Source organism: Syngnathus acus, chromosome 22 (genome assembly GCF_901709675.1).
Source record: "Syngnathus acus chromosome 22, fSynAcu1.2, whole genome shotgun sequence".
In the NCBI taxonomy this organism is placed as follows: domain Eukaryota; kingdom Metazoa; phylum Chordata; class Actinopteri; order Syngnathiformes; family Syngnathidae; genus Syngnathus; species Syngnathus acus.
In genome coordinates, this window is record NC_051106.1 from 8166247 (window position 1) to 8193161 (window position 26915).

Sequence of the window (26915 nt, forward strand, 5' to 3'; positions counted from 1 at the left end):
TCCTCCTCTTCCTCCACATTCAGTGACGCTCTCCCGCATCGCTCCGTGACCGCCTCCTCATCTCTTTTATTTTTGGGGGGGGGGGGCGGGAGGGAGGTGGGTGCTTTAACAATATTATGATTATTTTTAGAGGCGGTGTCCAATGGTTACAGTCGCTCCTTCCCGCGCGCACGGCTGCCGACGTCATCGCCCTCGTCAGCTGAGAGGAGAAAACCTGCAGCGAAGCTAGCGTGAGGACTGCGGTCGGATTATTAGGTACACCTGCACCACCTCATCTCATGACGAATGAATGCTAAATAAATGCTACAAATCCTTCGAAGAAACTAAAAAAAGAGTAAACAAACCCATTGATTTTCAATGCTAATCAAAAGCGGATCATCATCAACTTCATCACCATGGTGACGCGTGGCCCAACCCCTCTTACGCTCCCTCCCGTGAAGTTGTGGGCGTGGTGGGCACGTTTCCATCCGGCTCATCATGTTGCGAGCGAAGCAAAAGAGCCGCGGGGGGCATTTGTTCCGCGTGGACTCCCCCTCAGCTGCCAAACGTCAGACTATTTTTAGACGCCGGCGGAGAAAGAGCGTGAGCTACGAGGCGGACCGATGAAACCGGAGTTGTGTTCTCCTTCCTTTTGCTTTGACTTGCAAGCTGAAACTTGATACGAGCGCTGTATGGTGGGAGGCTACCTGAAAGCTAACATTCAATAGCACGCGGGCTAACAATTAGCATCAACGTGGTGATGTTAAATGAAAGCAACAGCTACCCAAATGTTGCTAAACACGCAGATGGACCATAATATCATTCCTCATATTCTTTATCCCCTGCAAAGAACGACTGATATCAGTGCTGTACTAATGAGCTGAGAGGACTCGAGCTGTCTTAGTGAAATGCACAGTGGTGCCCGGCATACATTGTGTATATATAGTTTTTTTTAGCTGCCCCCCCCCCTCCCCGCTATTTTCATGGAAAAAGCATACTGATTGTTCTTTTTCCAATGTATTTCAATGGCATCAATTTTATCTGGATTCTCGTTATTTGCAGTCCGGCCAGGTCTCTAAGCCTCATTGTCTGTCTTGGACTGCCCCCAAGTGCCCAAGGCGAGTATAGCGGAATGAGAACTGATGGAGAAAATGTGACAAAAACTGTTCAATTCTTTTAAATTCTATTTAATATAATTACTGTATTTACAAAGTATATATTATAGTGCTAATATTATCAACAACGACAAGACTTGAGATATTTTTTAGCTCATTCCAAATCTGCACTTACTTTTTCTCTAGCACATCAAGTTTTCATAACAGACAAAAATATGAAAAATGAAAATATATTTTTTTTAAAACTGATGTTCGAGCGAAAAGTTAAGACATTTTTTCCCCAATCAAGTTTTAAAATACAATCAGAGACACCAACGCATATCTCCAATTAAAATTTGCTGCTCACCAGTGTTGTTTGAGAGCTGTTTTGATTTCTGAGCGTGATCCAGGAGCTGACGGAACTCATATCTCAAGGCGCCACTTTATATCTAAGGGGTATGTGCGTCTCCTAGCTCTGTGGGGTCCTCTTTATGCTCTGCTGCTCCTGGAACTCCCGAGAGTCTTCCCAAGGCCGCGGGCCACGAATATTCCTCCACTCGTCTAAATTGTCATCCTTCAACTTCTGCTCAAAACAAGATGGCGGACACAGAAGAGGAGAAGAAGCAAACATTTCATTTGAAGCCAGCGAAGCTTCGGCAGTTTCAAACGTGTCCCCGCTATTGCAATCAAATCCATATTTTTCCTTCCATCTGATCCCCTCACCTCATACTCTTGCTCCAAAATGACCGACTGCTTTTGCGGGTTTAGTTTGGCCTCCAGTGAGGGATCCAACTGAAACCACAAGATGGTTACAATAATATTAAATAGACTGTGTCCGTTTTTTGATGGACTACTACGCCATTGCATTTGAATGTTGGTCATAATGAGAGTAAAATGAACCAATGGCTACATTAGTTGGTTTTAAATAAAAACGTGACATTTACTGGGCTTTTTGAAAGCATGAGAAAGACATAACAGTGAAAAAGTGGCGTACCTTCCTCTTGAGCTTCTGGGCGTCGTAGCGGATCTGCGTGAACTCCCGCAGGCCGAAGGAACCGCCGACCACCAACAGCTGAAACCACACATTTGTTTTTCTAATTTCTGACCACCAAGATGCGAATACATATGTAAGCGCATACTTACGAGCATAGGAACTCCATATCGCACAGTCTTATTCGTCTGCAGTGTTTTTAAGCTAAACATGGCTCCTTTTCTGACTTTTTACGTTGCTTAACTTTCATATTCGTGAAGAACATACAGGTTAAATAGCCGGTGTGCACTTCCGGGTTTGGTTCGACGTACTAAAACGTCCGGTGTGCTACAAACGTTCACGTAGGAACCTTCAAACTATTTAACTATTAAAATGTTTTCGTATCAAAATATTATTAATAAATAGTGCCTAATTACTTAGAATTTATATGATTCCAATTAAATACGATAAATGTCTGTTTTGGTTAAATCCAGCAAGCAGATGGTTTTGAACTTTGTACATAAAATACAACTGTTGACCACAACATATACTCAAATTATATATGTATATTGTCCCTTAAAATGCTTAATATCTGCATTAATAGGCTGATTTCAAAATAAAGACAAATATATCTATCTAGAAACAGCAATTTATTCACAAAATGGCAGTAGCAGACCACAAAAAAATTGATATTTTGCTTTGCGAATCATGCCTTGTAGAACGTCTGCTTAAAGTTCTATATTTGGTGGCACTTTTTGTCTCAGAAAATTATTTTAACACAAAAATGCCCCCAAAGAAAACACAAAAAATCTGTACCTTTTGTGTTTGATGACTGTAATAATATATTTTATGTAAATAGCTGAGAATAAACAGACAACATGAAAGCAATTTTTCTTTATTACAATTTCCATCTCTCACTCTTAACCAGGTGAAGAAAAATACCTTTTTTTTTGTTCAGTATTATAAAATATGTTAACTTTATATCTTTATGAACGAGGACAACAACAAGAAAATAAAAACATAACACGTTTTTCTCTGTGTAAACTGCTTGGCATGGGGGGAGCAAAGGAGCACAACTTGTGAGGACAAAACAATATAAGGCCAGAAACATAAAAAAAAAAAATAAAAAAAAAGTGGGCGGGTAAAGGGCGGGGCGGCGGAGAGAGTTCAAAGGTCGCTCTCGCCGTAAAGGGCGGTGGAGAAGGACATGTAGTCGAGGGCCCCGGGCACGCCATCGGGGCCCGTGTACGGGGCCATGCGGGCCATGCAGTACTCCGCCTGGTCGGGGGGCAGCTCCCGCCGCAACTCGTCCGCCAAAATGTAGTTCTGTTGAGGACCAGACAGTTAATAATTTCAAGGAAATATTTGTAATCAAATTTTAAATCTTCATTTGACAGGGTCATACATAATCCATCCATTGACGTACCTTGTCTCCTGCCAGGACTTTGAAGGAGGCCATGACCTGGTCGGCCGTGTCTGTGTCGGCCGTCTCGCGTGACATGAAGTCAATGAAGGCCTGGAAGGTGACCACGCCCATGCGGTTGGGGTCCACAATGCTCATGATGCGGGCAAACTCGTTCTCGCCCTGCAAAGTACATGCAAGCATCCGCAAACACATCCATAGTTACACAATGCCTATGGTTTGCTTGTTATTTAGTTAGCATATAAAATAGTCATCTAGCTCGTTACGTTGTTCATTATTTATTTAGCAGGTTTACTAGCTAGTTAGGCTCAATATTCATTTAGTTTGTTTTCTGGGTTGCCAGGCAGTAATGTTTAGTTAGCCTTCTGGCTAGCTCGCTCATTAGTTTGTCTGGTAGCTTGCTTGTTATTTCCTTCAGTGGATTGTTTTCCAGCTAATTGCACCACTGTAATTGGCATGGTAAGGCTCTTGAGTTCAACATACAACACACATGTTACCTGTTCACACGCAGTCTTCTCAAAGCAACCAAAAAGAAAAAAAAACATTACCAGATTGTAACCAACGGAGATAAGGCAGGACTTGAAGTCGTCTGCATCCATCACTCCCGTTCTCTTCTATATAAGGGGCGAGCGACGGACGGGAAGGGAAAAAAGAGAGAAAACAAGAGAAGGAAGCAAAGGGGAAACCATCGAAAGAGGACGAAAGGAAAAGCAGGGAGGAAAGGAAAAAAACAAAACAAAAAGGTGAGATGAGTTCAAGAAGTACCTGGGCGTCGTTGGAGATATCGAAGCCGAGGCTGATCAGGCAGGCCTTGAACTCCTCGGCCCCCAGCGTGCCAGAGTGGTCCTGGCGTGTGGTGACGGTGTGGGGTGGGCATCATGCAGTGACACGCAACGGCCGTGACAGGGCAGGTGGCGGGGTGGGGGGTGTTCATTCGGACAGTAATGCAGGTGATTTGAAGGTGAGGTGTGGGTGATATCATGCATTGTGGGGAAGGCATGCAGGAGACACAACAGAGAAGACATATTGGAGGTTGGTTAGCATCTGCAGGGTCAACACGCACTCGCATACATGCGGACACGCACACGCATACAGGCACGCTCATCTGCAGACATACTGTACAGATGTACACACAAATACAAACACACACAATAAAACAAACACATGCATCCATGTGCTCACATAAATACACACAAACAAATACCTACGCAGACACAGTCATAAATGCAAACATACACACACTCGCACACACACGTTGCTTGGCCAGGGCATTCTCAGGCGTTACTGTGCAGTGTGTAAGGCAGGCAGGCAGGCTCTCCGATCATGTGGTGACCCCAGCATCAACATTCAAATATATATTCACATTTTTAAACAATATCTAGCCCGCTATAATATAACACACACTAAATATTATAACAACTCTGTTCTGGTGCTGCTAATGTTAGCCGCTAGCACAAATAATAGGTTGACTGGTTAGCACGTAGTTAGCCGCGACACCATTCCAGCACTTGCCAAGAACATCCTGGCATTGCGACTGACCCTGTCAAAGTGGTTGAAGGAGGCCCTGAACTCGTTGAGCTGCTCCTGGCTGATGCCTTTGGCATCCCGCGTCAGGATCTGGTTCTCGATCTCGTTGATGGTACGAGCGATGGTGGTCAGAAGTTGCTCCCAGCCCACACGGATGTGCTGAACACATGACACAAACGCGTTTTGCTTTCCTTACGTCTCCGCTCTTATAGTCTGGTCGCTTTATGTACTAACGTTAGCGGCTTGCTAGCTACCTCCATGGTGTAGTTGGTGTGCTTGTTGTCAAAGATCAGCGCGGCCTGGATGAGCTGGTGGTCTCCCTCCAACTGCTCAATCTTGGGCATGTAGTTGACGATACTCTTCTCATACTGCCGCAGGTGCGCCAACTGGTCCTCCAGCGTGCCGTGCAGTTCCATTGAGATGTAACCGATTTCCTGCACTCCACATACGCACAGGAACAAAATATTAGAAGGAGAGCGTGAGGTTATTCAAGAGCAGGCTGCTCTTTAGACTGACCTCCATCTTGGTCTGGATCCAAGGCCCGATGACGTTGGCTTGGCCGGCGAACTGGCGCCGCAGACGCTCGTTGTTCTGCTGCCGGGCGTGCTCCTCAATCAAGGCCTGGTCACGCTGAGGAACCAGCTGTCGTACCTGCAAGGACATCATCGTTCAGACGTCGCCATCCTGAACTGCACTTTTATTCAATGATGCTCGTGGTTACCTTGTCCCACTTGGCGTTGATCTCCTGAGGGTTGATGGTGGTGTAAGGGTTGATGCCGGACATGTTGACGTGGTACGTCTGCATGATCTTGGCGATCTCATTATGGATGCCCAGGATGGCCTGGCGCTCTTTGTCAGCCTCCGGCAACGTGGCCTTGAACTGCTCGTGGGCCGTGCTGAGTCCCTGCGCCACATACGTACTGGAATGTGAGATGATAACGCAAAAGCAACTCACTTTTTTTATTTTAACTGCATTCTCACTTGGATTTCCTCAATGGTATGGACTATGAAGGAGTCCTGTAGATCCTCCATGGCGCCCTCCATCCAGTTGTTGAATGGTGCTGCTCTCTTTGCAAACTCCAGGTACAACTCATCGATGGTTTCCAGAAGTTTTTCTGTTCTCTGTTGAATACCATCATTTTTTTTTTTTAAATATTTGATCCAATTAAAGAGCGGATGAGAACCTCCACAGCATATAATGGACTCACCTGGAGTGCTTCACTACGTTGCTTGGTCATAGCCCCAAGGGCATCCCACTGGTCACAAATTCTCTGGCAGCGATTGTTTACATTTGGTGAGTCGTAGTAATCCAGCTCACTGGAAGACAACAACAAAAATATTTTCGTTTTTCTGTAGCTCGGCTTGATGCTCTTTAAAGCTAATGTTAGCTGGCTAGCCTTTTATGTTTTGGACGCTTTTCGACTTACTTCAACTCCTGCGCGATGGCCGCAATCTGCTCCACGCGGTCCTGATGGGCAGCCAAGTCGCTCTCAAAGGCTTCGTGCTTCTTCAGCAACGCCTTGATTTCCGACAGCGACGCCGTCTCAAAGTCTTTGCGCTGAAGCATCTCGTCCTTGCCTGCACGGGGATCATCTCAGTCTCAATTTCGGGAGTTTTGTGTGAGCACTCAAAAAAAAAAAATGCCACTTTCGTACCTTGTGTCCAGCCTTCGTGGATAGCCGCTTTCTGTCGGAACTTCTCGGCCAAGTGGTCCAGTCTCTCCAGGCGGCGGATCTCGTTGAGGAGCCACTCCTCGTAGCCCTTTTCGGCGCCCTCCAGGTTGCCCCAGGCGTTGTTGATGTCCTGCGGGGAAGACGGTTTGAATCTTTTCAGCAAATAAATGAATGAAATGTAAAAAAAAATAAGAACCCACTGTTCTAGTTTCCTGAGGTATGAACAAAGGATTTGGACAGAAGCGAAACCCACCGACACCATCTGGCCCTCGGAGGGCATGAAGGCGGGCCGGTTGCTGAGCCTCAGCTTGGTCTGCAGCGTGTTGAAGTTGATCTCCAGCTGGCACTTCTCCTGCACTTTGGGCGGCTTGTGTAGCCGGCGGTAGTCTCGAAAGTCCTCCAGCTTCTGCTGCATGGCCTGCATGGTGTTCTCAGGCACGCGGTTCTCCAGCCATGGGATGGTGCGGCGGATCCACTCCAACAGCTGAAGTAGAAGCGTGCGTGTGTGTGTGTGGACAGAGAAGGGTTGAGATGCATGCAAGTAAAATGAAGGATGGTGGTGGGAAAAGAGGAAGTGGGGCAAGTGGATGTGTGTGAAAATAAAGAAAAATAAGAATAGTGTTAAAAATGCATTTTTGTGAATTGTTAGACCATAATAAAATATCATTTCTTCTTCTATTATGGACTCGTTTGTACTGATGCCTATTTGGAGCACAAACACCCCAGGGTGAGTTTGGGGGAGGGAGGGGGGTGGGCGATGGAAGGGGGCAATAGGAGGTGTGTGCGTGGGGGCGGGGTTGTGCTCACATCACTGGCCAGCTTCTCATAGTCGGTCATCAGCTTCTCATTCTCTTGATTGACAGCCAGCACCTTGCAGATCCTGTTGGCCGCCGTCTCCGCCTACGACATCAGACCTTCATCATCATCATCACATTTTTTTTTTTCTTCCAAAATTTAAATTGCCAGGAAAAAGGCTCCATCCTTGAAATTCCCAAAAGAGGAGCCAAACAGTGCAGCCAAAGTAGAAGAAAAGCTTGTGCGTGAGGTCAGTCCATTGGCCGCGTCATTAGGTACACCTGCACAAGCCAATGAGAGCCAAGCGAAGAGCTGCGTGGAAATCCATGACAATCTCGGTTTGACTGATTGGATTATTTGAGCCAAAATGGATGCCGAATGAACCTAGTATAACATTTATGAATAAATTAAATTTCCCTCTTTGTTTGTTTTCACTCCACAGAGGCAAAACTGACTAACGGCTACAATGGCTGCAAGCTCATCTGCCACCTTGAACATGTCCTCTGCATCATGGTCGCTATGACGACAAGGCACCGCAGAGGAGACCGAACAACAAAACAAAGATAGATGGATGCTCTAGTGGCGCTTGAGTGGAAGCGACATGCGGTGAAACTTATTGCTCCGTATTCATCAATATTTACATACTGCTCGCATATTTCGACAGGCGCCATGACTCCTTAGAAGGAAACAAGCCCTTGTTTAGAAAATACGCCGACAGCTGCTAATGTCTGCTATGCATCACTATTTAGTCAACGACTAAACTGTCCAATCCTAGTTTTTAACGACCCGCACAGGACTTTTTGAATGAAACGCGGAGTCGGCCCCGTTTGGGGATTTCAGAGTGTTCCGGGGCTGCTCACCTTCTGCTTGCCCGAGAAGGCGTGGTAGTAACACGACACGTAAGTCATGACGGCCTTCTCGTCTGGCCTCAAGGTGCTAATGATATCTGCCGCAGGAACAGGAACAGGCCGCAGGAACAGAGGAGCAGCAGGAGAAAACCAGGAGAGAGAAAGAGTAAAAGTGCGCAGGGACAAAAACGGCCAGCAGGGGGCGTAATCTCAAAGAGCTCCAGTTTGCCTGCTGTTTTTGACTTCAAGGGAAGCATGCTATGTAAAATGTTTACGGTGATGTGTTAATGTTTATTTTGGGGGGATATTCTGTCACGTTGCGAGTGACAGCGAGGCAGACCAGAGCTTCGGAGACAAAAACATGCGTTTCGAAAACATGCAGAGTGAGTGTGACCCCTGCAGGGAGGATTGTGCGCTGCAGAGAGAAAGTGTCAGGAAAACACCTGAGGGGTAAAAAAAAGTCAAGGTGAGAGAGTGGAGGAGGAGGAAGAAGAAGAGGAGGAGGAGGAGGACGCTGCATCCACGGATACCTTCTGGGCGCCCGAGAAGGCGTGGTAGAAGCTAGACACGTAGGTCATGATGGCCTTCTCGTCCGGACGGGCAGTGCCCACAATGTCTGTGGGGGAGGAGGGGGAGAGGAAGGGGGGAGAAGAGAGGTGTGGTGGAGGGAGGGGAGGACTCGTCATTGAAGAGCTTTTAGCTCAGCATCATCCATCGCCATACACCAACAAGTCCAGATGTGCTTGGAAGGGAGGTTTCGATTGGTTAAAGAGCTTTGACATTGTTTCCGTGGAGTCTGCTTGAAAATGGCACATCTTGGCCCAGCCTAGCTGCCAAATCATTGGGAGGAGGAAGTCGGTGATGGAGGGTTATGTAAATTGGTTCAAATGTGGCCCTGCAATCCAGCAACTTTTTCCACAATTGAAAGTTAAACATGATTGGCAGTGAGAATGACAATTTGAAACGATACACAATGCTAATCTTTTTTTTACCTTCTGCATCCAACATCTTGGGAATATCCAAGTACTTCTCGGCAACGTCGAAGGCTGTGTTCAGGTTGGTCATGGGGTCGTCCTGATGACAGAAAACAACAATTGGCGTCATCCCATTTCACCCCCCCCCCCAAATCATAATGGTACCGCCCGCCCGACCAAGTGACATTTTGCCGTCCTCTCACCTTGCGTAGTTTCCCATAGTCGATGAGCTCCGGGCGGTGCCGATGAATAAGCGCACAGAAGCCCAAACCATCTTTCCAACTGAAGACAAAAGGAAACTTCTTGTTAGAACATATCTGAAATGGAAATGCTCCTCCAATATGTTGAAATGCCATCAAATCCCACCCACAAAAAATGCACTGAAGGCCACACTGGAATATGATCATAGAGAAATGGCCTCCAGCGGTTTTGTTTTGGGTGCTATGAATGGAAACTAATCTGCTTTCATCTTTGAATCCTTTTTTTTTTATTATTGAGGCGTGCTTCCGTTGTTTTTGTGCAGTATCTGATATTTTGAATCAATTAATAAACTTTATGCAGAGCTTTGACTTTTCTGGGTGAATGTAGACTTTGAAATGATTACATTTTGACGGCATGTTTTGAAGCGGCAATGAACGCTGTGCTTCAAACGTAAAAAGAATAATAAAGAAGCTATTGTTTGCCTCACATCTCAGGTGTCACAGAGGCCGCATCAAAGGGTCCAGAACCGCCCCCCCCCACCCCATGTTGGACCCCTCACGGTGATCTGACTCCCCCCTCCTTTCTTCTTCTCGCCTTTCATCCACAGCGATCAATGATTCAGTACAGAACTCTTTTTTTTTTCCACTTTAAATTCTCTTTTCATATTTACCACAGCTTTTTGTTAACACTACTCATCTGTTGGCGTCACGTCATGTTCCTCTCGCCCCGGGTTAGTTGCAGTTCAGCTTCTCATCCAATCAAGCCAAAAAGCATGTTTTGTAAAAATGTGAACCACTCAGCCCAGACGGAGATAATTAGACGATGAAGTCACTCGAGATGTCAAAACATTATGAAATGCTGCCTGTGTGCGTTTGAGTAGAAATCCACACAATCCACACAAAGAAAGTAGCAAAGCGGATAAATGTTTGGGTTCTGACCTGATGTGAAAGTTCTGAATGTTGACGTTCTTGTAGGGCGCCGTCTTGCGCTGGCACCACAGCAGGAGGCCTTCCTTGGCGGACGTCTCTGAGATCGGGAAGAAGATCACTCGTGATGATTCTCCGCTAATAATTACGGAAAGCACTCACACTTACCTTCAACGGAAATGTCTTGGATGGCAAAGCGGAGGATGATGGTCCAGATCATTCCCAATGTCATCTTGGCATTGCCGTCGACAATTTCTGTAGGTCATTCAAAAAGTGAATGAAATGAAAAGTTTGACAACAATAATTATAACTTAAATTACTATTTCTTTTCCTGTTATGTCTGTATTATACTGCCCCCAGGTGGCCAAGGCATGAACAGCAGAAGGAGCAGTCCATAGAAGTGAAGCAAAAAAGTGTGAGTTTGTTTTTATAATGTGAAAATGACAGAATAATAAATAGTACTTTATTTAAAATAAAAATGTCAACGTGTGTTTTTTTTTTTGGCTGCTGCTGCACAAGTCGTTGACAGCAATGACGAGCATTGTGTGAATGACGCGGTGCTATCTGCTCCTCTCTCCGTGTTGTGTTAGTCGTAAAGACAATCCTTCCCGACAGGTTGGCCGTCTTCAATAAATCGCAGTAATCCAATCAGGATCAGGCGGCTCAGGAGCCGCTTCCAAGGTGGACGCATGGACGCGGCGCCACGAGGGTTAAAAACAGTCGTCGGTTCCGGTTTGACACACGAGGCGACCGATCAATCCCGTTAATGCCATTTGAAAGGGCAACGGCCACCCCCCACCCCTTAAAATCCCAAGCAGCTCCCTGATGAGATGTATGGACGAGGGATTCCAGGCGCGTAATCCGTCTGGAATGTCGGTCTGGCTCGGATCTGATCGAATGGTCGCACCGAATATCTTTCAAGCGTAATCAATGAGTGGCGCTCACCCTCGGCGCCGATGGACACCAGCTTGACACCTTTGCCGGTGATGAAGTCCAGCGCTTTGTTCACGTTGGAGATCTTGTGCACTTTCATCTTGCCTCGCTCGGGTTTGGCCAGACGTTCCCCTGCATGGGAGAAAGTGATGGGATATTATTTTTAATATCTGCGTGGCTGGGTTCTATATCTCTAAGCGGGTGGGAACCACTGACCCGAAATGACCTCCAGCAGGAGCATGAGTTTCAGACCGTCCCGAAAGTCCTCTTCGATGTTCTCGATCTGCGTGCCGGCTTTTCTCAAGTGAGAGTTGCACCAAGCTGTGAACGTCTACGGAAGAAATGGGGGGGGAAAAAAAAGGAACTGATATCAAATCTGTACGTATTTTTTTTAATGGGTTCCTCGGGTTCCTAAAAATCCTAGAAATGTGTTTTTTGTACTAGGACGAGACTTAAAGCAATTCATCCCAAAACGGTAGCGAAGGCGCTGTTGGCACTCGCATCAGTCGAACGTCATCCCTTCAAAAGGCGGCCGTCATCGGTTGAGGTTTACGCGACCACTTGGCTTTTTTACTGGCACGCGCTGGCCGCTGAAAGGAAGCGGAGCGCGACCGATGTCGAAAGGAACAGAGGAAAGATTATATGGTGTTTCATCTCCAAGGATAGAAGCGACTTTATGGAGCTGGGCACACGCCCTGAGATTGATTCTTGCGACCGCGATGGGGAGCTTTCAGTTAATTCCATGCGGAGGGATACGCCGAAGAGGGTGTAATTCAAAATCAACACAGAAGCAAATCATTTTTGGTCTTATTTTTTTCAATATTTTTAATTTTTGAAATTATTTAATATTTTTCTCCGATTAGTTTTCTTATTGTTAAATTTTTATCTATTTTTTAAACATTTTTGTCTATTTTTATTGCTAATTATTTTGCATTTCTATGTAATTTTGCAATATATTCAGTATGTTTTTTTCCCACTCATACTTTATTTTCTTTCCCTAATATTTTGATATTTTTATTTTTGTATGTCATTGTTTGGTTGTTTGCAAGATTGCACCAAACCATTACAACCCAGATAGAACAAAAGTGCTTTGCTTCTATTAACTTTGTCAAATCCAAACAAAATGAGGTTATTTTCATGTATTAACTCAATGTGCAGTTTGCTGTTGACCGCCGAGTCCAAACTGCTCCGGGCGGGCTCACTTGCTGCGCAAGTGCAAGAAAAGCGAAAACACAACAACATCTGGCTGGCTCAAACGTGAGCCTGCTTTCTCTCTCTCTATTCGTCACCTCCCAAAAAACGAGGCCTGCCAGAGCGTTAAGAGGGGTCAAGAGCACGCCGTAGCATGTGCTATACATCCACACGCCCCCCCCCTCGCGGAAAACACACGGAGGTACTTGTAACTTGTAAGTGTGGCTTGATTAAAACGCAAAAGTTGTGAGCTGATTTCAAAACTCCTGCGCTCCTCCCTTCATTAATCATCAAGGCTTCAAGAAATATTTCCTGCTTCACTCATTCCTGCCAGTTGAAGCGTCGCAGCGGTTCAACAGGCCTAAGCAAAGGAAGTCAGATGTTGCTGGCAGGGGCTGATGCACAGGAAGATGTTTTTTTTTTTAACAGCGTGGCCAAATTTCCACTCTTTGTGTGCGCGATTATTAGCAGTAAAGTAGACCGATACCTGCTATTTGGAGCAACTATTTATTTTCAGTAGAAGGAACAATATCGGCTTCAAAATCGAATGAATCGGCCTGGTTGATGATCAATCCATCGATTATTATTTTGGAGCCGATCACCAATTGGTGAGTTAAAAAAAGTAAAACATCAGCCTTGGCTCAATAGGAGTTGAGAAAAGTGGTACCGATCATTTTTAATGTAATGCAATTACTGTACATGCACTGGATTAATTTGATTATTTATTTGATTATTTATAAAGGTGGTTCGCTCACTGATGTGCTGCACACATTTGTATTCCGAGATAACGCAAGCCACATGTATGTAGCTTCTATAAATACACGCCATCTGGTGTCAAATGAATCTCCAGTTTCGTATAAAAACTCGGTCGACGTCAAGTCTTGGATGCAAAAACTCAGACGGCTCTCAACGGGGGGGTGGTCAAACGGCTGGAGAAGAAATCTCAAGTTTGACACATGGTCAGCTGCCAGCGAGCGAGGGAGGGAAAAAAGAGAGTCCAGGAAAATGGAGGAAGTCAGAGCGGACGCAATCCAGGAAAAGGCCCAATTGTTGTTCAATTTGGAAGTTCAAATTGTTGCCGATTTCAGTCGGCGCGTCGGAGACTCATTGAGACCCTCGTTGGCGCCGGTTAAATGCTTCGACACGCATTTTCAGATGCCGGGCACCCTTGAGGCTGGAGAGGCTTTGCTGGTTGCCACGGCAACCGCCTCACCATTACCGCGCTTGTGCCTTTTTTGTTTTGTTTTCTCCAGCGACGAGCGGGCTAGCTGTTAGCACGTGTCCATTTCTCATGTTACACACACACGCACTCGTGCATGAATATGCATTAGAGAGAAGCGACGGTAAATATCCATGCGGCGCTGACAAAAGCGGCCTTGTTGGCCCCCGCGCAACACAATTACACTTGACACACACACAAATGGCGTAGCGGGAGCCGCTGCCAAGGAGATGTATAAAGATTGTGCTGATTTGGCACTTTTGCACTTAAAGTGTCTGCGTCAATGGATGCTGCACCTGAGCTACTGACGCACTCCATCACGCTTACGAGCCAGCCGCAGGGAAACACACTTCCTACCGGTTGCCTAGGACACACACGTGCACACACACACACACGGGGTGGAAATGCATGTGTGTGTTCTCACTTTAAAGGAAGGAGACAAGAGAGAGGGTGAAAGATGACCCTTTGGGAGACGGCCAGAGCTTTTCTGGCCCCGAGCGCGAGAGTAAAATGTTCTATACACGATTCAGACAAAAGTCAAGAGACACAACTGATTGGTCCAACATTTATAACGACATACGCAGGCTTAAAAGAAAAAAATAGTGGGGAGAAAACTGGACATTTTTCGGCGTAAATCCAGCTAATGGAAGTTTCTGGATCCCGGCGTTTTCGAATGGAGTGCGGCAAGTACAGTAAGCGCGCTGAAAGCCTCCTTTGTGGCCGAGCGGCTTGCGGCTGAGTCAGGTGACGGTCAGCAGTGGCGAGAGAGAGAGAGAGCGAGAGAGAAAAAAAATGCTTGCTCGGGCACAAAGCGGCGAGCGCTAGCTGACTCATGACTACTGAAGCTACGATACTGAGTACTTCCCGTCACTGTGTCCGCTTGTGTACTTTACCTATGATGCAATATTTGTGCATTTCTCATACGGTTTTGATGGTCATGTCGGAAATAAACAAATAAAGAGTGCAGACAGACTGTCGACACAGTCGGCATTACAAAAAGCCCGCGAGGGGGATCCACTCCATCGCGCAGTCTGATCAATAATAGCCGCCGCGGAATGAAATTCACATATTCAATACTGGCTTGGAAAATAAGAACAAACGGCCTCGGGACATGGAAGCGTCAAAATACTTTTTTTGGGCCTTTTTTTCCGGGTCGTTGCGCTGTGAAAACAGCACAGATGCAGAATTGGGGGCATGTGACAGCATCTAGCCAAGAGTAAAACAGCTAACGGCTAGCCCGGCTAGCATGGGAGGTTTTGTTTTACATGGGCTGTTACGAGTAGATTTTGTGAGGATAACCATAAACTCGGAAGTAAAATAATAGGCACCTGGTTGCCTGGCACAACATGACTGATATCAATTACACAAAATGTCTGAAGCATGAATTAGGGGAGATGCTAATCTACAATGACTAGCATAATGGCTAAAGGCTAGCATGAAAACAACCACAGAGAAGCTTTACTTTATTTTATTGTTTTTTAATGAGCTAAAATGCGGGATTTGAGTCTGGAGATTGACTTGGCACGTTTAAAAACGTTGCACTTCCACACCTTCTGTTTTGGCCCCTCAGTTTACGACAAAATAGATGGATGGTCACTTTTATGATTTTTTTTTTTTCCCACCCAGTCTGAAAAATGTGAGTGAGAGCACCGGCCCGTCCAGTCCAGTCAGTGGCATGAACGCAACGTAGCAGCCGTGTGTTTACTCAGAGAGCAAACAGAGCTGACGCGTCGCTATTCCCGATAAGGCCGCAGGGGCAATTTCGACACGCTCGGGCGAAATGTCAGCAAATAACTTTCCCTCGCGCGACGGCCGACGCCCACTCACTCGTACGTTTTTTTCTTTTATTCAGCGCGGGAAAGGAGGCCAGGTGGAAGGAAACAGAGGAGGAAGTTGATGAATATAAAAGTTTTTGAGGTTCTAATAATGCCTTGTAGCATCTGCGGCTAGCTAATGTTAGTTTATTTACAATGCTCAATTATAAGTTCAACGTTTGGACAGTGACCTGACCTTTAGTTTCTTCCTATTTCGATTTCATATCTATCTATGGTCGATGTAACTTCCCATTCTCTAAAGCTGCAGCGTCAGCAGCAATTTTGCGACGGCAGTTTGCCGCAACGCAACAAGAAGCCAATTAAGTGAAGTAAATAACGTCCGGAGAGTGAAGGGATAGCATCGAAGATCACTAAGGTAGACAAAGGACCGGCCGGCCTGAAGAACTGCTCTCTGTCTGTCACTGTCTCTTCTTCCACAAAGCTCCGCCCCCCCGACTACACACACACACACCCAAATTCTACTGAATGCAAAAGGTGTGTCGGGTTCGGCTTGCCTGCCTTTTTTTTTTTACCTGCGTATCTGTTTACACCATCTCCAGCTGCTACCCGCATTAGCCAAGTTAGCTTGTCTTGTGGGGACGCTCACATTTTCAGAACCGGTTCAAATGTGTGTTGAACAAACTCCAGATGAGGAGTCACAAAAAGCTATTAAGATTCAAAGCACCCAACTTGTTTTAATGACCTTTTAATGACGTACGCGCCGCGCCGGGCCGGGCCGGGCCGGGAGCTAGCATCTAAATTTGGAGACAATTTGCATTCAGGCTTTTCTGGGGAAGACGATTATATCGGCAGTAAAGAAATTAAGCAGCCATTAGCACCAAATAAAGCTGAAATTAGTCAGTTGAAACATTCCCGTTTTGCAGGTCAGGACAATACACTTTGATGATCGTGTTTTTTTTTTCCTTACGTTTGGATTCCCAAACGTGTCCCGGCGTGAGTTGCAAGTACGAGGATGCTTATCTTGGAATCTTAATGTCTTTGCACAGCCAGGTGTTTTTCAGGGACACATCAGTCAGGTTGCCAATCTTGCATATTTCTTTCTAATCGTGTTTGCATAAAAAGACGATTTTCAGGTTTTCTAGCTGTGGTCCAGGTTTGTTATTTTATTTTTGTCCTACCCTAAACTCTTCCGTACCACACCTACATTCCCAAAAGGCCACGCGGAGATAAGAAGCATCCACCGCTGTTGCATCATGACACTCCCATTTAAGGGCGGCCATATTTCTCCATTCCGTCGGGGCTGTGCGGTGACTTGTCTTTTCTTGCGCGACGGTTACGGGGTTGCGTAAAACTCGAAATACCACAGATGATTATTTGGGGAAAAAAAAATTGCAAATACAAATAGTAGCGTGTGGATGGAATGGCGTTCAAACATACGTTTTGTTTTTTAGCTTCAGCTAGCCTACAAAAGACTGTGATGTTTCACTGCTGGTAAAGAAAAAAAAAAAACGCTGGTCCACAAAACACTTGCCGTCATCACATTCCTGCATTCCCATGATGCACCTTGCATAGCCTCGCCGCTTGACAAAAGAGCGTGACAGCTAACAATGCACGTGTCGCTGTGCAAACTACACTCAAAGTTGAATTCTTCAAATCAGCAGAATGCATGTTCTTTGTCAAGCTAGTTCATATGACCGCTTGTAGCAACAGTTCATGTTGCAGAACTTTTTTTTTTTCCCCCTTCCAGCTTACAACTTGACATGTTTTTCTTCCCTCTCACATCTCAAAGTGATATTTTCCTACGGATATCTTGGGATAGGAAAAGCTCCAAGCACACACGACTTGTTTTTGCGATTGCAATATTTTCCTTTATTCCATTCGAATGATTGAAATTGAGATTGAAATTGCGACCATGGACCGAGAAGTTGCACAGCTGCCAGGAGAAGTAAATGTAAGTTACACCAATGAAACATTCAGAAGGTGACAAGCGTGTGGGCCAGCTGCTTTTTTTTTTCTCTTCTCCACATTTGTGACAATGTGCAAGCTGCATGTCACACCTGACGACGGCAATATGGCGTGCGTCTCAGAGGTAGCAAGAGTGGCTGACGTCGTGTGGGCGACCAGGTTTAAAGTTTCAAATTAGAAAGGTCAACTGCTAATCGATTAAAATAATCGTTAGCTGCAGCCGTAGCCACGGTTAGCATTTCAAAAAAGGCCAATGGTTGCGTATTTAAGTTTTTACCCAGAGGTAGGGTTTCAAATGTGGCTTAGGGTTTCAATTTAGTTCTAGCCAGGATTAGGGTTTCCAAAAAGTCGTGACACCTGAGGGTGTCTGCGCCGTGACCGCGCTTCTCCCCGGTAGCAGAGGATGACATCACGCAGGAAACCAGAAGCAAGAAGAAACTGGATGAAGGAGGAGGAGGAGGAGGAGGGGGGTGTTTGAAAAACTTTTTCCAACAGCAGCAGCAGCGAGAAGGGGCGAGATTATTACCATTTTTGGGCACGCTCGCTCCCAACGCAAGCCCGGCCCAAACCGCAGCGCTTGTTCAGATTCCACACATCTTTTTTCTCCTCACCCCCCCCCTTTTTCTTTCTATAAAGTAGGAGGAGGGGGTGAAAGGTAGTGTGTGGAGGGCTGAGGAAGTCACAGTCAAGGATAATCCCATCACCCCCCCCCCCCTCTGCAAATTAAGTCAAGGATAGACTTTGCTAATCCACATCTCATCATACAGCAGATGACATGTTTTTGGAAATGGGGGGGGGCAATCATTGACTTAATGCAGCCAAGCGCATGGCTGACATCTGTTGCAGGAAAAAAGGTGCACCAGTGTAACACTCGAATCCCCCCCACCCTTTCGAGTCCCTGTTGCAGCACTAATTGCTGTTGAATGGAGCCGACACACATCTTGTAATCCACCGTAACGTTCCACACACATCTTGAACAGTCACGCCGCACTTCAGTACACGACTTAAATCGATCAAAGCGTCCTACACATCAAAGTTAAACAAAAAAAATCACTCGAAAATTAATTACAAATGTATTGGTATCGGCAGAATCCACCGGTACCCGATACTTTAAAATAAACCTGCTATAGTGCTTGTCTCACAAATAATATTCCATTTGTGCTATTTTTTTTATATCTTGAGAAATGAATTTAATTTGAAGGCACTTTTTGACCAATTTTACAATAAATAATGTCGCACAAAAACATGATCCAAATGGCAATATTTTCCAATATAATAAAAATGCAGTTTTCTAAATTCTAGGGGTTGAAATTAAACTTTTAAGATCATGTCAGGGTTTCTAAATAGTATTTTGGTATATCGAGGACTAAATTGGGGTTTCCAAAGAAATTTAGGCTTTAAAAGTACGAGTCAGAGAAAGTGGTCATGGATTCAATTCAAGCAAGGAGTGGGTTTGAATTTGAAGCCTGAATTTCCAAATTTGGAATTGGACCAGAGATTCATTTTAGAAATTCGGGTTTCAATTCAGGATTAGGGTTTCAAATTGGGCTTTGAAGCCAGAAATTGGATATTCAAATTGGGGGTTCAAACCAGGGTTAGGGTTTCAAATTAGGGTTTCAAGACAGAGTTAAGGTTTCAAATTGGGGTCTCAAGCCAGGATTGGGGGGTTCAAATCGGAGTTTCAAGTCAGGGTTACCATATCAAATTGGTGTTTGAAGTTGGGAATAATGAGAAGCAGAAGAAGAAAAGGGAAAAAGTATGAAGAAGAAGAAATGGGAAAAGAAGAGATGAGTTTGTGCGCCTGTAAACCCGGAAATGAGCGACTGAGAGCTCCTCACCTTTCGCTGCTGCTTCTCCCAGGCGGGATCCAGGAGCATGTCCCGGTCCCAGTCGTCCTCCTGCTGCATGTAGACCTGCTCTTCGTCGTAATGATCCATAACGTGGGGGTGACGTGAGCGCCAAACAGCCTGTGTGTCTGTCTCGGCTTCTCTTCCCTAGTATGTGTGCGTGTGTGTCCGCCGGCTGCCTCTCCTCAGTCCGCTGCTTCTTCTTCACCTCCTCCTCCTCCTCCTGGAGACGGCGAGTGTGTGTTAGGGGGGAGATTCGACGGTCCGCCTCCGGCTTCCCCTTGCTCTCTCTCTCTCTCTCTCTCTCTCTTCCAGCAAAACTCTTGTTCCTCCTCGGCTCTGCAGTTCCCCAGAGGGAGGCTTCGCTCAGAGCCAGGTCGACAGAAAAAAGGGGAGTGAGACAGAAAAAAAAACTTTGCAACAGACGAATGGGATCGATGGGCGAAGCAGAAGGATGCTGATTGGACAGCTTGGAGGTGTGAGCCCGCCCTTGCTTGACGCTGATTGGCCGATTGGGCTCTCATCCATCAGGCTTTCGGCAGATTTCCCGCCCAAGCTTGACTTCCAAGTGTGATTGACGGGCGACTTGAGGCTAATTAGCCTAAAACAAGTGTGATTTAAATGTAGCAGAAGGTGAGACGGATTTGTAAAAGGACACCCACGGCCTGGAAAACTGAAACGTAATAAAATATGTTTGTTTAATTAGTGAGCATTATTTAAAAAGATGGTAAAATAAACACACAAGGACACCTCATTAGGTACGGTGCACGAGCACGGGTTCAAGCTAGCGATAGCATTTACTTTTTACATATTACTAAAGGTGGAGCAAACAAATCTGATGGACACTGTCAATCAAAATAGTGTAAATAAGAAATGTAAATGTAAAAATCATATCAGCTGTGCGTCAAAAATTGCATAGCATTGCTAATACATTGGGTGCGTCTCACACTGTGCTGCATTAGCAATTAGCAACTGTCAATTCATCAATGACAAATACATTTGCTGTTCACTCATTCCAAATCAAATGATACTATTTGATAATAATGCTTTTGTAGATGAAAAGAGGATCACTTGCTAATCTAATATTTATAACAGCACTTGACATTGATTACATAAGATGTATCCTGTGTTAAGGGTTAATGGGCTTCACCCCACTTGTACACTCGTGTGAGATTTAGGGCCGACGTGTTAAGATGCAGCGCACCCTGATGACATCAAAAACACACCCAGTCAAGGAATAGATTGTCAAGAATGTCCCAGGAGAGGCGTACCAGCTTTACATATGCCAGAAACACCTTACTAGGCTATTCTATGTTGCACACACACAGAGAAACCTCGAGAAGCAAAGGTGAGTCAGTCTCAAGTCAGACAGCGTGCAGGTCGCTCTGCCTTCTAAGGTTAACTCGTCCTCCTTTCCTTCCTCCTCCTCCTTTTCCTCACTGAGGTGAGGCGGGGAGAGCCCCAGTCAGAGTCGGATTGCTCTTCTATATATGGACAAACTTCGAAAGGGGAAGAGATAAATGTTTGGGAAAGTGATGTCACGGTTTGACTCCACAGCTTGTTGCAATGCAGAACTACACTTTGCGTGGTGGGGGGGGAACACAAAATAATACAAAGCTCATATTTTTTTATCCTCTGCATATAACCACTATTAATGCCGTACTGATGAAGGATATAGACGAATAAAATTATTTTCAGAATTCCGAACACATGGAGTCCGCTGCTGCCGGTGCTGAGCTCACTGGCAGCTTCCCAAGGTATTCCAGTCATGTTGGGAAGGGGAACGCTTGGCCTTGTATGGGATGATGATGATCCCATTGACTTGTGATGCCTTTGTGGGCAAACGAACACGGTCAGAGAGTCCACGAGAATCTAAAATTAAGAGATTACGTGGTGTGGAAATATCACATCTCCATTAAAATGAATCTGCAATTTTGGCATTGTTATTGTTAGAATGACGAAGGGAGGGCGTTTCCCGCCGCGACTAGCACGCACAACCAGTTTACCTTTGCTGGATATACGCCAACCAAATTTGAATGTACGTGCTAATAAAAGCTTCACACGTGGGATCAGGTTTCGATCGTAGAAGAGTGGACTAAAAAAAGTAAAATATGCAACAAATTGAAGGGGGAAAAAAGTGTAAACAAGCCTCGAGCGTGTGGGCATTAATGAGCGTCCCAGAGGAGTCATGAGGGTGAAACTGAGGATGTCCATTTCCTGCAGATAAATCCCAACAAGCTGCACGGAAGCCATTGTAAACAACACTTTGATCAATGCTTCCATTACAGCAAATTAATTGGGGCGATTTGGCAAAGTCACACATTTAACAATTTCTGCCAGGCTATGTAAACACTTTTTAAATTACCACTTTTTTTTTTTTTTTAACAAGTACTGTGAAAAGCAGATAATTCCAGTCGAGCTACGGATTTTAAAAGGGTATTGGAAGGAAGAAAAGTCAATTCAAGCAAAGTCAAAATAAAACGAGTTTCTTAGAGAATAAGGAGGTCATCGAGGAAACGCCGCCAGGAAACCATCATTTTACAATGACGAAAGAGCCAAAGAAAGAGTTTGGGCTGGAGAATGAGCCAGTCCTTTTATTGACAGAAAACAACACGTCTGTCTTGTAATGTTCTAAACACAAATGCGTTCTTCTTGACGCCTTCAACATTAAGAAAAAAAAAAAAAAAACGTGCACGCTTGACGTCAAACACTTGAAATAAAATGGCAAGTCACTTTGTGCGCCGTGTCCAAATCAATAACTTTCCTTCTTGGTACTAAAAAAACAAAATGGCAGTGTTGGGAATCATTCACTCATTCCCTATGTCCCTAATCAATTTCTGCGCCATGAAAGTATATCAAAATGAGTTAGAGTTACATTTAGAAAAAACTTTTTTTTGTCTAAATGGAGTAACTCAACCCACTTCAGTATCAAGATTCCACTCAAACGTAGTAATTAGTGAATGAGTCAATCTTACCAAAAAGAGAAATCACGAACGTCACTTCCTGTCTTTTTTTTTTTTTTAAAGTCACATGACCTCCAAAAAAGGAAATGCCGACTGGAAAGAAGAAAAATGGCGACTATGTTTTGAGCTTCTTCTCTGAGGAGCCGCACTCACCCTCTTCTGATCCCGCATGAGTCCGCTTCTGCGTGGCGACTTTGAGCCTTTCTCCCGTCCTCGTGTCCGCCGCCTCCGCCACGCCGGCCTCGCGCTCCGGCTGTCCGGCAGCGGCGTCTCGGTGGCGCCCGTTCGTTTCCGCCTCTCCGTCTCCATCGTCCGAGATGGCCTCAGTCCTGCCGTGACGCCCCGCCGCCGGCTCGCTCGCGTCCTCCCGAGTCTCGGGCGACATCACCGGGCTGCCGCACACCAAATCCGACAGGCTCAGGCGGCGTTTCCCGCCGTCTCGTTCCGACGCCTCCTCCTCCGAGGACGTCAAGTCGTGGATGGAGATGGACGGGTAGCTGCACGAGTCGATGGCGGAGAACAAGGCTTGGCCGGCGGGGTCGGTCAGCTCGCCGGCGCGCGAGGCCACGCGCATGCGTTGCCGCCTGGCTACGTTGCGCCGCCGCACGGCACTGCGCCGCTCGTCGTCCTCGCTGCTGGAGCTGGAGGCGCTGGCCGAGGAACTGGAGGCGCCGGCGGGCAGTGAGGGCGAGGTGGACGAGGGGATGGACAAGGTGGCGTAATCGCGCGGGCTCGGCGAGCGTGGGCGCGGCATCGGGTCCAGCCAAAACGCGCTGTCCGAATCGGAGTCGTCGTTTGTCAAAAAAACTGATGGCGGCCTGCTGCTCTGTCTCCTGGAGCGCTCCTCGTCGTCCCCTCCCGAGCTGGAATTATCAGAGTCCTCCGCTCCGACTTCAGCCTCGTCCACGCCCGTGGCGGCGGCCGCCGCTGCCGTCGCCGCTCGGGTGGGGCGACGGCCGCGAGCGTGCAGCTGCATGATGGCGTCCTCGCTCAGGTCCGAGTCCGAATCGGAACTCCATCCCTCGAGCTCGCGGCGCACCAGCGAATCGAAAAAGGCCATCATGCGCGGGTCCTCCTGAATGGACTGGCTGACGTAGTCGTGCGACAGGCCGCTGCCGCTGTTCAGCACCAGGCTGATGTACTCCTCGTGCGTGTACAGGCTGCGGCACGTGTCCTCCACGCAGCCGTCCAGATCACCCAGGCTGTCGGGCTGCTGGTAAGGACTCCAAACCTAGATACACAAATACAACACTTCATTTGTAAACAAAATTTATATCTAATTAATTAATATCTTTCATCTTCACTCACCTTGATGACCTTTTCCACGCCAGAGGAGCAGATCATGTACGTATGCGGGTTGAAGCGGACCTGGTTGACGATGGAGCGGTGGCCTTTGAGGACCATGAAGGCGCCGTTCACCACGCGTCCGCCTGCACAGCGAAACGTATTAGCAGAAGTTGTCGCTTTTGCCGCAGAGAGGCGTCAACAAATAACTCACCCGTTTCGGGGTCCTTGGGGATTTTCCACATGTAGAGGTTAAAGTCATCCGAGCCGGACAGGATGTACTAAGGACACACAAACCGGGTCAGGATGTAGTACGAAGCTCACAGTGTGAATGTGGAATTTGAGCGGCTTCCTGGCGGCGTCTTAGCCGAATTCAAAGGTTGCTGCCGTGTTTTGTAAGCAGCTGAGGCTCGTGTGAAGGCCGCCAGTAAACACGTGGGCGACGTGAGGATGGAAGACTAGCGGGGATGATTTATTTTTTCTTCTTCATTTGTCTTCCCGTGAACACAACAGAGTCAAGATGCCACTTTTCTGACAAATCTCTTCAATTGACCTCCGCTTCTGACTCTTTGCGTATCAGGCGTGGAGTCTTCCGCCGCCTCTGATCAATGTTTTATTATTTTCCCGGTGAAACATTGGCCTTGTCTCTACGTGGGTGTTTTTTTTCTTTTTTTTCTGTGTTGTCACCGCGGAGAGAAGCTCTGCGGTGTGTTATGGCGTCCCGTCCCGTGAGACACGTAAAAAAAGAGTGACTTTTTTCTTTAAACCCTCAAAACAAAATGTCTGCATACAAAGGAGAAGTACAAACAGACTAATCGATCTTGCGAAAAAGTCACTCGTCTTCAACTCGGCGGCGGCGCCTTCGTGGTGCGTGATTTGAAACGAGATCCGAGAGCGGCGGCGCCCCACCTGATCGCGGTCTCCGGCAAAGCAGCAGCTTTTCATGGTGCAGTAGTTGAAGTAGCCCTGGTTGTCGAACTGAAAGCTGGGCAGGCGCGAGTGCAGCTCGTAGAGGACGGGCGGCAGGCGGCGGCGCAGCGCCAGCAGCTGCGTGCCCGTGCTGTTGAATCGCACGCTCATGGCGCTCTGCAGCGACATGCTGCCGCCGTAGCGCAGCAGCGTGCTGAGGACGACAATTAGCAGGACGCTATTTAATGACAGAAATGCTCTTAAGCTCCTGATGGCTGTGACGTCATCACTCCATTCGCACCTTGTTGCTTGAAAACAGTCAGCTGATAACAGCTTATTAAATAGGGAGACAGTGCCACCTAGTGGACACTTTATGAGGTACCATTGGGCACAGCAAAACTTCCAACAAAAAGTGGACACTCAAATCATGATGAACTCATCTTGAGGGATGACGTTCTCACCTGCGAGGCTTGCGGATGTCCCACAGCCCGACGCCTTCTTTGGAGTTGGCGGTGGCCAGCAGCCGAGGCTCCACCGGGTTAAACATCACGCTGTGAAAGGCCGACGAGTAATTGGCCAGGCAAAACGGTTCTGGAGATGGTAAAGAAAGGACATTCAAAATACACGTTGTGGACCAGAGCACCACGACGGATCACACGATACCTCCGTACGGCGGCTCTCGCGTGTCCCAGATGAGGACGCGGCCGTCGTCGGACGAGCTGGCGAAGACGTTGTCGTTTACGGGGCTGACCGAGAGGCTGTACACGGCGTCGATGTGCAAGAACACGTTGAGCGTCTCCCGCCTGTGACAGCAGCGATAAACAATTATGTGTTTTCATCACGAGCTTACGGGCTAATTTTTACCATTACGTACCGCTCCACGTCGTGAAGAATCACCTGCTCGTCGTTTCCTGTTCCGAAGAAAGAAAAACAGAAACGTCAGCGGTGAAGTCGAAATGAAGGCAGAAATGAAATTCCACGGAGTAGCGTGAAAGGCGCCGCTGGGATGCGCATTACCTCCTGAGAAGACCCTCTTGTTGCTGCTATCAAAGGCGAGGCAGAAGATGTTGGACAAATGTTCTCCCTTTAGCTTGAGTGGCTTGGAGCGAGCGTGGAGGGCTTCTCCCATGTTCCACAAGAGCACCCGCCGGTCATCTCCGCCTGCAAAAAACAAATCGGTGTCGCCACAGATTTCCCAACTTCTATTTAAGTAAATGATATGAATCACTACTTCTCCTTTCCCCCCCTTTGTTAAACACATTATCAGAACTTCAGAGTCCAAGTTTGTACTTTTTAACTTTTCCATGAGGACTCAAAACAGTTCCAGTCTGAATTTACTCGAGTATTTGTATTGTCACTTAGAACATACACTGAGCACATCAGCCATCTCTGGAAATAGATGTAAGTCAAGTTTAGAAGTTAAGGTACAAAGGCATAAAGTTCAGGCTGCACTATTTTTCACTTCTACTTAAATAAATGAATTAAAACAATACTTGTGTTGAACCATTCTATCATCATAATAAAGCAGTCAACATGGTTACATGTCATGCCTGTCATGTTACCAAGAGGCCCACACGACTATTGTTAGCCACGTCAAAACACTATTATGCTAGCATGGCGGCATACGTGGGCGGCTACGAGAGCACTTTGGGGCGGCATAAAGAGCTTCACCCAGCCGGGCTGACAAACACCCACCGCCCGGTTCATGTGAAGTCAATGTGTTGACGTTATAAAAGCTAAGCTAACGGGCACACGTAAGAAAGCCTAGAATGCTAGGTTGCTAGTTGTCTTAGCATGCTAAGCTAACTAGCACTACGAAGCAGCCGCTTTCCTTCGCATGCTAGCAAAGTTTGCCCGGTTGTGGGTTACCCACCGGACACCAGCCACTCGCCGCCGTTGTTGGAGAATTCGATGGCGTTGACGCAGCCAAAGTGTCCGAGCATGTCCTTCTTGTACAGGCTGGTGCAACCGGCCAACCTGCGCCGCTGGAACTCGTCCTTCATCAGCGGATGCCCCGTCAACCGGCGGCGGGACAGAAAGCCCACCGAAGAGCGCATACCGCAGCCCTTCAGCTCTTTCATGACAGCGGTGGTGGGTGACTACCAAGCTCCGTGAACACTCTTCATCTGCTGGCCAACATGTGACACCCGTAGCCCGGCGTGGTGCTCATTGTTGTGGCGGAGGCTGTGGAGATATGGCAGTCCGAGCGAAGGGTTCCCACTCCGGTCGCTGGAGTGGAGGACCCCCCTCCCCCTAGCGTCCCTCCTCCCACTTGCATCAACACCACCGTGAAGATGACAAAAAAAATACATATTTATTGGCTCGTTGTGCATTTGAACTCTTTTAAAATTGGAATAATTTTAGCAAACATTTATTAAATTATTGTACTGTAGTAAATAATAAAAAAAATTGCCACTAC

At 46.7% G+C, this 26915-nt stretch overlaps 3 protein-coding genes and 1 long non-coding RNA gene across 7 annotated transcripts; 1 reads left to right on the top strand and 3 right to left on the bottom strand.

Moving 5' to 3' along the window:
• The first annotated feature begins 119 nt into the window (after window positions 1–119).
• On the top strand, window positions 120–3045 carry LOC119116216. The gene is made up of 2 exons (XR_005096239.1): window positions 120–255; window positions 1547–3045. It is a non-coding gene; the product is annotated as an uncharacterized LOC119116216 (long non-coding RNA).
• LOC119116207 (cytochrome c oxidase assembly protein COX16 homolog, mitochondrial) lies at window positions 1151–2358 on the bottom strand. Its single transcript, XM_037241441.1, has 4 exons — window positions 2217–2358; window positions 2068–2145; window positions 1797–1865; window positions 1151–1656 (listed from the first exon to the last, which is right to left on the bottom strand). Exons 1-4 carry the CDS (start codon window positions 2274–2276, stop codon window positions 1543–1545), a joined length of 321 nt encoding a protein of 106 aa, XP_037097336.1. The 5' UTR covers window positions 2277–2358; the 3' UTR covers window positions 1151–1542.
• Window positions 2925–19719, bottom strand: actn1 (actinin, alpha 1). Of its 4 annotated transcripts, XM_037241175.1 has the most exons (22): window positions 19332–19430; window positions 11560–11674; window positions 11356–11475; window positions 10579–10665; window positions 10423–10510; window positions 9487–9565; window positions 9302–9383; window positions 8840–8925; window positions 7474–7566; window positions 6920–7150; window positions 6649–6796; window positions 6421–6571; window positions 6202–6310; window positions 5975–6115; window positions 5715–5897; window positions 5510–5644; window positions 5248–5427; window positions 5006–5152; window positions 4232–4312; window positions 4015–4080; window positions 3470–3628; window positions 2925–3369 (listed from the first exon to the last, which is right to left on the bottom strand). In XM_037241175.1, exons 1-22 carry the CDS (start codon window positions 19428–19430, stop codon window positions 3211–3213), a joined length of 2739 nt encoding a protein of 912 aa, XP_037097070.1. In that variant the 3' UTR covers window positions 2925–3210. The 4 variants fall into 4 exon arrangements, with proteins under 4 accessions (XP_037097070.1, XP_037097073.1, XP_037097072.1 ...); XM_037241178.1 differs by lacking the exons at window positions 4232–4312; window positions 8840–8925 and adding an exon at window positions 8322–8407 and having other exon boundaries at window positions 19332–19719; XM_037241177.1 differs by lacking the exon at window positions 4232–4312 and having other exon boundaries at window positions 19332–19718.
• A 2183-nt stretch (window positions 19720–21902) lies between these two features.
• On the bottom strand, window positions 21903–26744 carry dcaf5 (ddb1 and cul4 associated factor 5). Its single transcript, XM_037241217.1, has 9 exons — window positions 26370–26744; window positions 25514–25657; window positions 25371–25407; window positions 25160–25299; window positions 24958–25087; window positions 24497–24710; window positions 23802–23868; window positions 23612–23733; window positions 21903–23534 (listed from the first exon to the last, which is right to left on the bottom strand). Exons 1-9 carry the CDS (start codon window positions 26575–26577, stop codon window positions 22419–22421), a joined length of 2178 nt encoding a protein of 725 aa, XP_037097112.1. The 5' UTR covers window positions 26578–26744; the 3' UTR covers window positions 21903–22418.
• Window positions 26745–26915: the final 171 nt, after the last annotated feature.

Excerpts from the sequence above, each read along its gene's own strand:
- dcaf5 (XM_037241217.1), bottom strand. The coding sequence starts at position 26,577 with ATGAAAGAGCTGAAGGGCTGCGGTATGCGCTCTTCGGTGGGCTTTCTG. Across the intron at positions 25,658-26,369 it reads CGGCGAGTGGCTGGTGTCCG|GCGGAGATGACCGGCGGGTG; the intron begins GTGGGTAACCCA and ends TGTTTTTTGCAG. Across the intron at positions 25,300-25,370 it reads ATTCTTCACGACGTGGAGCG|GCGGGAGACGCTCAACGTGT; the intron begins GTACGTAATGGT and ends CTGCTGTCACAG.
- actn1 (XM_037241175.1), bottom strand. The coding sequence starts at position 19,430 with ATGGATCATTACGACGAAGAGCAGGTCTACATGCAGCAGGAGGACGAC. Across the intron at positions 10,666-11,355 it reads GGTGTCCATCGGCGCCGAGG|AAATTGTCGACGGCAATGCC; the intron begins GTGAGCGCCACT and ends AATGACCTACAG. Across the intron at positions 6,311-6,420 it reads GCCATCGCGCAGGAGTTGAA|TGAGCTGGATTACTACGACT; the intron begins GTAAGTCGAAAA and ends GTTGTCTTCCAG.
- LOC119116207 (XM_037241441.1), bottom strand. The coding sequence starts at position 2,276 with ATGTTTAGCTTAAAAACACTGCAGACGAATAAGACTGTGCGATATGGA. Across the intron at positions 2,146-2,216 it reads GATATGGAGTTCCTATGCTC|CTGTTGGTGGTCGGCGGTTC; the intron begins GTAAGTATGCGC and ends GTGTGGTTTCAG. Across the intron at positions 1,657-1,796 it reads TTTTGGAGCAAGAGTATGAG|AAGTTGAAGGATGACAATTT; the intron begins GTGAGGGGATCA and ends TGTTTTGAGCAG.